At 45.2% G+C, this 9,274-nt stretch overlaps 1 protein-coding gene across 1 annotated transcript; it reads right to left on the reverse strand.

The window, feature by feature from the left end:
• Positions 1 to 7,416: 7,416 nt before the first annotated feature.
• LOC140897095 (olfactory receptor 10D1B) lies at positions 7,417 to 8,178 on the reverse strand. Its single transcript, XM_073309400.2, has one exon. It carries the CDS (start codon positions 8,176 to 8,178, stop codon positions 7,417 to 7,419), a length of 762 nt encoding a protein of 253 aa, XP_073165501.2.
• Between the last annotated feature and the right edge of the window lie 1,096 nt (positions 8,179 to 9,274).

Raw genomic sequence — 9,274 nt, forward strand, 5'->3', positions numbered from 1 at the left:
ACTTCCTTAAGGCTGTTTAGATTATAAACTCTTTAGGACAAGGACTGACACTGCACAGTGCCTGCCAGAATGGAGCCAGACCACTAGGCCATGTGGCCAAAGCTGTATGTAGTGAAATTCCTAAACTGTTCTGGCCCAGCAGTATTACTTTCCTTGGTGCCCAGTTCATTGTGGGTTGATGTAAGCAATAGCACTTTTTCAGTAGTAGAGGTTCACATTCCCGTCTAGTGGGTGATGTTTACCCCTGTGCAGTGTTAGGGGGCGTATTCCTTCACCCGCTCACTTCCCTGGTCCTTCTGGCATGCACAGAGAGCAACAATACCCAAAGTCCAAAGGTGCAAACAATTCAATGTTTATTGGGGTGAACTTCCAGCAAGCATGATTCCAGTTTCCTTCCTTAGTGTCCCCCTTCCCAGCTCTGACACCACAGAGCCTTACACCTGTGTCCCTGTTCCCATTCCTCCCCTTAGCAAAACATGATTCCAATTTCCCCCCCCATTCCCTGTTCCCATTCCCCCCACTTACTGCCTGATTGACTGCAGACTATATAGTAAAACTTGAGTTCTGCTTAGCTATACCTTAACCAATCATTTTCCTGAAATTTTATTAACCAATCCTAACATATTGTAACATGATTATGTAACCAATTATATCCCACCACCTTAATTAGTTTACACCCAGCAAAAGTAATTACACAGCAGACAGGAACAATCACAGAACCAGACAGAGATTATACAGACAAACAATAGGGAAATGAAAAGGAGTACTTGTGGCACCTTAGAGACTAACCAATTTATTTGAGCATGAGCTTTCGTGAGCTACAGCTCACTTCATCGGATGCATACCGAAGTGAGCTGTAGCTCACGAAAGCTCATGCTCAAATAAATTGGTTAGTCTCTAAGGTGCCACAAGTCCTCGTTTTCTTTTTGCGAATACAGACTAACACGGCTGTTACTCTGAAACCTGTCAATAGGGAAATGGGGACTACAGTGATAGAACAAACACAGAAATGAGGATTTCACATCCCAGCTATTGATAAGTGAGTTCTTGCCAGACAGGATGTTATCAAACTAAGTTTCCTTTTACATCTTCTAGGCACTTCCCTTTCTCTGGAGGCGATAGGCATTATCAGGACAGGATTGTATCCTAGCAGCCCAATAGCACCTTATTTCAATGTGACAAGTTTGGGATGTGAGGCTCTGACCATTTGCTTCCCAGCTTATGGCTGCCTCTGCTGCTTAGCCAGAGGCCTTAGCCTAAGACCAGGGCCTCAAACACCAGCAGACAGTGATTTTGATTCTTTCTTTTATACCTCTAGAACTAGCTAAGTGATAAGAATACCACCTAAATTCTTAGAGTATAGGTCTTTACAGACAGGTCTGAATATCTATATCCTAACATGCAGGTCCATTGAAAACCCAATTTTCCACCAAAGAAAAGCTTCAAAGGAAAATTTACTATTCGTCCTTAATGATGATGATGATGACTGGCTTTTATATAACTCAAGACGTTCTCATTATCCGGATCAATCTCTGATCCTTGTTTGAAATCTACTAAGCTCTTGGCCTCAATAATAACATGTACTGATGAGTTTGTCAGGCTAATTGTGCAAGTCTAAAATGGTTTAGGACGGAAGTTGGTATAGAACCGGTGAGCTGACCCGCTGCACACCCAGGTTCATCTCACACTTTTGCTTTAGGTTGGGAATTTCAAAAGCACTTCACAGGAGCTAGGTGTCTAACTGACATAGACTTTTAACTTCCTTTGGAAATTCCAGCCTTAAAGTCCAGCTATTTTTCCTGTTCTCTAAAATTTCACTTGTTCTTTGTCAGTCTCATAAATGGGCCCAGCCCTCTCCAGACACTGGTTTCCGGATTTATTTTTAATTTGAACAACTAGAAAAAGCACAGAAAACTGAATGACCAGTTCCAATGACACAACTGCTTGGGGCAGGAAACAAGAAAAAAATTCCCCTTTTATTCCCAGATTTCGGTTCTATGCATATTGCATGTTACTCAAAATTCAAGGCAAGAGGCGCAGAAGACACAATACATAAGCACCACAGATCCAAAATACATTCTGTGTGATGAGTGTAGCCATTCTCACCTCGGTTAAATCTATTAGCATTTTTTCTTCCTTTTTTATCTTTCTAGCTTTATCTATGTAGCGAGTAAAATTTTCAAAACCTCCTAATTAACTTAGGAGAGTAAGTCCCATTTTCACAAGCCATTCAGGAGCCCAGTTCTCACTGAAATTCAATTAGAAATGGCCAGATTTCCAAAGGTTTATCACCACCTAAAGATGCAGATAGGCACGTAGTGGGATTTTCAAATGGACCTTGGTGTTTAGGCCCAGCCTTTAGTCACAGTTCAGAGCAACTGCACCTGTATTTCCCCTTAGTGGTCCAGCAGGAGCATCTCTCTCAGGCTTCCAGCTCCCTAGCTATTGGGCGGAGACCCACATCTCCCTCCCTCCTCAATGGGGCCTTTCCAGGCTGAGCAGTTCCTTTCACTGCATTATTCCCTCAAAAGCCAGCCAACCTAAGCAGCCCAACTTTGCTTCCCTGCCCCCCCACCAGGGGTGGTGCACAGTGTAATTGCCTCAGCTTTAAGTTCACACAGTTCTTCCTAAGTAAGCGTATTTTATTTTTAAGGTAAAAACAATAAAGAAAAAACATTAAAAAATATGCTCTTAAGCAAAATAAGCAGTCATGGGATAAGAGGGAAGATTCTCTCAAGGATTGGTAACTGGTTAAAAGATAGGTAACAAAGGGTAGGAATAAATTATCAGTTCTCAGAATAGAGAGAGGTAAATAGTGGTGTCCCCCAGGGGTCTGTACTGGGCCCAGTCGTATTTAACATATTCATAAACAATCTGGAAAAAGGGATAAACAGTGAGGTGGCAAAATTTGCAGATGATACAAAACTACTCAAGATTGTTAAGTCCCAGGCAGACTGCGAAGAGTTACAAAAGGATCTCACCAAACTGGGTGACTGGGCAACAAAATGGCAGATGAAATTTAATGTTGATAAACGCAAAGTAATACACATTGGAAAAGATAATCCTAACTATACATATACAATGATGGGGTCTAAATTAGCTGTTACCACTCAAGAAAGAGTTCTTGGAGTCATTGCGGATAGTTCTTGGAATTCATCCACTCAATGTGCAGTGGCAGTCAAGAAAGCAAACAGAATGTTGGGAATCATCAAGAAAGGGATAGATAATAAGACAGAAAATATCGTATTGCCTCTATATAAATCCATGGTACACCCACACCTGGAATACTGCATTCAGATGTGGTCGCCCCATCTCAAAAAAGATCTATTGGAATTGAAAAAGGTTCAGAAAAGGGCAACAAAAATTATTAGGGGTATAGAACGGCTTCCGTATGAGGAGAGATTAATAAGACTGGGACTTTTCAGCTTGGAAAAGAGGCGACTAAGGGGGATATGATAAAGATCTATAAAATCATAAGTGGTATAGAGAAAGTAAATAAGGAAGTGTTATTTACTCCTTCTCATAATACAAGAACAAGGGGCCACCAAATGAAATTAACAGATAGCAGGTTTAAAACAAACACAAGAAAGTATTTTTTCATGCAACGCACTGTTAACCTCTGGAACTCCTTGCCAGAGGGTGTTGTGAAGGCCAGTACTATAACAGGGTTCAAAAGAGAGCTAGATAAATTCATGGAGGATAGGTCCACAGTGGCGAGTAGCCACGAGGGCAGGGATGGTGTCCCTAGCCTCTGTTTGCCAGAAGCTGGGATTGGGTGACAGGGCATGGATCACTTGATGATAACCTGTCTGTTCACAAGAAAGAAAGGAAAGCAGCAGAATATGGACCCTGGACTTCAGAAAAGCAGACTTTGACTCCCTCAGGGAACTGATGGGCAAGATCCTCTGGGAGAATAATATGAGGGGGAAAGGAGTCCAGGAGAGCTGGCTGTATTTTAAAGAATCCTTATTGAGGTTACAGGGACAAACCATCCCGATGTGTAGAAAGAATAGTAAATATGGCAGGCAACCAGCTTGGCTTAACAGTGAAATCCTTGCTGATCTTAAACACAAAAAAGAAACTTACAAGAAGTGGAAGATTGGACAAATGACCAGGGATGAGTATAAAAATATTTCTCGGGCATGCAGGAGTGAAATCAGGAAGGCCAAATCACACCTGGAGTTGCAGCTAGCAAGAGATGTTAAGAGCAACAAGAAAGGTTTCTTCAGGTATGTTAGCAATAAGAAGAAAGTCAAGGAAAGTGTGGGCCCTTTACTGAATGAGGGAGGCAACCTAGTGACAGAGGATGTGGAAAAAGCTAATGTACTCAATGCTTTTTTTGCCTCTGTCTTCACTAACAAGGTCAGCTCCCAGACTGCTGCGCTGGGCAGCACAGCATGGGGAGGAGGTGACCAGCCCTCTGTGGAGAAAGAAGGGGTTCGGGACTATTTAGAAAAGCTGGACGTGCTCAAGTCCATGGGGCCGGACACGTTGCATGCGAGAGTGCTAAAGGAGTTGGCGGATGTGATTGCAGAGCCATTGGCCATTATCTTTGAAAATTCATGGCGATCGGGGGAGGTCCCGGACGACTGGAAAAAGGCTAATGTAGTGCCAATCTTTAAAAAAGGGAAGAAGGAGGATCCTGGGAACTACAGGCCAGTCAGCCTCACCTCAGTCCCTGGAAAAATCATGGAGCAGGTCCTCAAGGAATCAATTCTGAAGCACTTAGAGGAGAGGAAAGTGATCAGGAACAGTCAGCATGGATTCACCAAAGGCAAGTCACGCTTGACTAATCTAATTGCCTTCTATGATGAGATAACTGGCTCTGTGGATGAAGGGAAAGCAGTGGACGTGTTGTTCCTTGACTTTAGCAAAGTTTTTGACACGGTCTCCCACAGTATTCTTGCCAGCAAGTTAAAGAAGTATGGGCTGGATTAATGGACTATAAGGTGGATAGAAAGTTGGCTAGATTGTCGGGCTCAACAGGTAGTGATCAATGGCTCCATGTCTAGTTGGCAGCCGGTATCAAGTGGAGTGCCCCAAGGGTCGGTCCTGGGGTCGGTTTTGTTCAATATCTTCATAAATTATCTGGAGGATGATGTGGATTGCACCCTCAGCAAGTTTGCAGATGACACTAAACTGGGAGAAGAGGTAGATATGCTGGAGGGTAGGGATAGGATACAGAGGGACCTAGACAAATTGGAGGATTGGGCCAAAAGAAATCTGAGGAGGTTCAACAAGGACAAGTGCAGAGTCCTGCACTTAGGACGGAAGAATCCCATGCACCGCTACAGACTAGGGACTGAATGACTTGGCAGCAGTTCTGCAGAAAAGGACCTAGGGGTTACAGTGGACAAGGAGCTGGATATGAGTCAACAGTGTGCCCTTGTTGCCAAGAAGGCCAATGGCATTTTGGGATGTATAAGTAGGGTCATTGCCAGCAGATCGAGGGATGTGATCGTTCTCCTCTATTCGACACTGGTGAGGCCTCCTCTGGAGTACTGTGTCCAGTTTTGGGCCCCACACTAAAAGAAGGATGTGGAAAAATTGGAAAGAGTCCAGCGGAGGGCAACAAAAATTATTAAGGGACTGGAACACATGAGTTATGAGGAGAGGCTGAGGGAACTGGGGATGTTTAGTCTGTGGAAGAGAAGAATGAGGGGGGATTTGATAGCTGTTTTCAACTACCTGAAAGGGGGTTCCAAAGAGGATGGATCTAGACTGTTCTCAGGGGTAGCAGATGACAGAACAAGGAGTAATGGTCTCAAGTTGCAGTGGGGGAGATTTAGGTTGGATATTAGGAAAAACTTTTTCACTAGGAGGGTGGTGAAATACTGGAATGCGTTACCTAGGGAGGTGGTGGAATCTTCTTCCTTAGAAGTTTTTAAGGTCAGGCTTGACAAAGCCCTGGCTGGGATGATTTAGTTGGTGTCGGTCCTGCTTTGAGCAGGGGGTTGGACTAGATGACCTCCTGAGGTCCCTTCCAACCCTGATATTCTATGATTCTATGATTCCCTTTGGGGCATCTGCCATTGGCCACTGTCAGAGGACAGGATACTGGGCTTGATGGACCTTTGGTCTGACGCAGTATGGCCATTCTTATGTTCTTATGTTAATAAAAGCTCCTACGTGCATAGTAATAAACTTAGCAGAGATCACCCCAGCTCCACCATGGACTCTGTCAGATGATTAATACAGCCTCAGCTCAGAACTAGCTCCATCACAACAAGTTTAGTCCATGCTTTATGCAGGATGGGGGGGTTGATCTGGGGTTTCCAGGACCAGGTAATCAGTAGAAAATCGGTTTTGCTCCCTGGGACATAGCTTTGAAAGACCTCCCAAGTATGTCCTGGCCCCCTTCACACATACTGTCCAAAACAGTTCTTAGAAGTTCCTAACATTTCCCCAGATTACATTAGTCAGTCTCCAAGAAAAGTTACGTTCAATCCACAATAACACATACACAATTGTATTTTTAATACAACGGACCCCAAAGGGATTAAACTTAATTCAATAAGGTTTATCCAGCAAATTGCTGTAACTGTCACACCTGGCTCTAGATAGCTAACTCTCATTGATTTCAATGAGAAAATCTTTAGAAAATGCTTCTGAAAATCCTACTTGGTGCCTAAAGATCTTTAAAAATCTGACCTACTGTCTAGCTTTACAAAGAGGTTTAGTAAATCCCACTAGATACATAAAGCTTCTATATAGGTCAGGTACTTAACTCCCATTGAAAGTAAGTGGCTAAACACCTTAAAAAATCTGGTCTGCAGATGCCTAAATCCCACTGCCATTCAGTCAGAATTAGACTCCTAAATACCTCCATCACTTTTGAAAATGGGAGTTAAGTCCCCAAATCACTTAGGTGGTTTTTGCAAATTTCATCACAAATCCATTGATCCTCAGGGTATGTTGAAAAGTCCAACTGTTCACCCAGGAGCTTTAGGCAACTACCTAGGTGCCTGGTGAGCTGGGGTTCATGCCAGAAGATGAAGGGAATTTTTTTCCCTTCCCTTTTACATGTTTAGAAGATGCTGCACTTCCTTCCGCAGATCTGTGTAATAAGGCTGAGATTTTCAAAGTCAGCTACAAGCTTTGGATATCAAATTCCTATTAATTTTAGTGCAGACTTATTGTGCCTATCACTTAGGCAGCTTTGAAAATATCACCCATACTGCATGTCAAAAACAGGTAGGTATTTTTAGGAGCATTTTTATGATTTGTAGAGATCCAGACTGATGGGGCTGTGTGGGGATGGGGAGAGACAGAGGTTCACAAAAGCCACGAACCAGCCATGCATATGTATTTGTCGATGTATTTCCAAGCAAACCCACATGCTACTCCTGCAGCTGCCGCACATCAGCGTGCAGGCGTTTGACCCCTTCTCAGTAGTCTCAGAGCTGCTTTCACCCCCTAGTTCCTCAGCGTGTAGATGGCCAGCTTCAGCATGGGCGTGACCACATAGCCAAAGAGCTGCATAGGGGTCACCAGCACTTTGCTCAGCTGGGGCTGCGTGTAGACCAGGGCGCAGGGCCTGAAGAACAGCTTCACCACCGCCAGATGCGAGGCGCAAGTGGAGGCTGCTTTGCACCTCCTTTCGGCCGAGTTTATCTTCAGGATAGAATAGACAATCCTGACGTAGGACGCGAGGATGAGGAAGAAGCAGGTCGTGGGCACCACCCCAATACTGGTGAAGGTCACGGTCTCGATGATGTATGTGTCCGCACAGGCCAGCTTGACCACCGGGAAGATATCGCAGAAGAAATAGTCCACCACATTGGACCCGCAGTAGGGCAGCGTGAAGGTCAGGCTGGTGAGGATGGTGGCGTGGAAGGAGCTGGTGATCCAGGTGCCGGCGGCCAGGAGGGCGCACACCCTCCGGTTCATGATGAGCAGGTAGCGCAGGGGGTGGCAGATGGCCACGTACCGGTCGTAGGCCATGACGGTGTAGAGCAGGCACTTGGTGCTGCCCAGGAAGTGGTAGAAGAAGACCTGGGACATGCACCCGCCCAACGAGATTGTTCTACTCTTGGCCCAGAGGTTGGCCAGCAATTTAGGGGTGCTGATGGAAGAGAATCCAAGGTCCACAATAGAGAGATTGCAGAGGAAGAAATACATGGGGGCGTGCAGGCAGGCATCGGCAAGGATGGCTGAGAAGATGAGCAGATTGCCCATCAGGGTGCAGAGGTAGAAGTCTAAGAAGGTGACGAAGAGGATGGTCTGGAGGCCATCGGTGTTGGGGATCCCTAAGAGGATGAAAAGAGTCACCACAGTGTGGTTGACCTGCCCCACATGGGACTCATTCCTGGGGTAGGGGAGAGAAATAATGCCTGTGAGTTACTGAAACCAAAAGACCTGTCATCCTAGAGCTGCAATGCTCACCCTTCCTTCCACAGCCCACGTGACTCACAGTCATTCGGAGTGGTGTATATTTCTATCATTGTAATGCCACTTGGGGTCAGGGTCTCACTGTGCTGGTGCTGAACAGGGAAAGAGAAAATGTCTGCCTTGACGTTCTTAGAGTCCAGACACAAACAGACAAAGGGGATATCTATTCTATTCTATTCCAGTTTCTTCTCTTCTCTTATGTCCTATTCCAATTTCTTCAATTCTGTTCTGCCTAGGCCCTTTCCCCACCCTTATCCCCACAGTACCTTTTGTGGCTAACATTTCCCATGTGTGGTTTGTTCTCTCCCTCTCTCACCCTCTCCACAGAGGGATGTCTGTGTGTGCAGTGGAGCACTTTGTTTTGGTAGGGTTTTGTTCTTATAAACACACGGGCTCATACACATTTGTGTTAAGGAAGAGGAAGAGGACGGAACATACAAACAAATGAATGTGGAGAAGAAATGTCCCAGCTGTGTTAATGATGTGAATTGTTGGGGGTGGGGGGTTCACTGGGAATACAGAGAGAAGGAAAAGGAAAGAAGGAGAAGGGGAATAGCCCCAGCCAGAGGTGCTGGGGCGGGGAGGGCTGCTACACCGCCTGGCTTTATGTGGTTACCATCATATCCAGAGTTCACAGTTTGCTTCAATGGCTCTCAGCACCCACCCTGGCCACAGCTTGTCTCTGCTTGGTTGTGATCAGCAGGCTGGGCTCTGTGGATAACATGCCAGATGGATTTTTAAGGTGAGATTTGAAGGACAATAACAAAGCATTTATTTGCATTTGGCTGGGGAGGTCATCTAGTCCAACCCCCTGCTCAAAGCAAGACCAATCCCCAATTTTTGCCCCAGATTCCTAAATGGCCCCCTCAAGGATTGAACTCAC

Source organism: Lepidochelys kempii, chromosome 13 (assembly GCF_965140285.1).
Source record: "Lepidochelys kempii isolate rLepKem1 chromosome 13, rLepKem1.hap1, whole genome shotgun sequence".
NCBI lineage: Eukaryota > Metazoa > Chordata > Testudines > Cheloniidae > Lepidochelys > Lepidochelys kempii.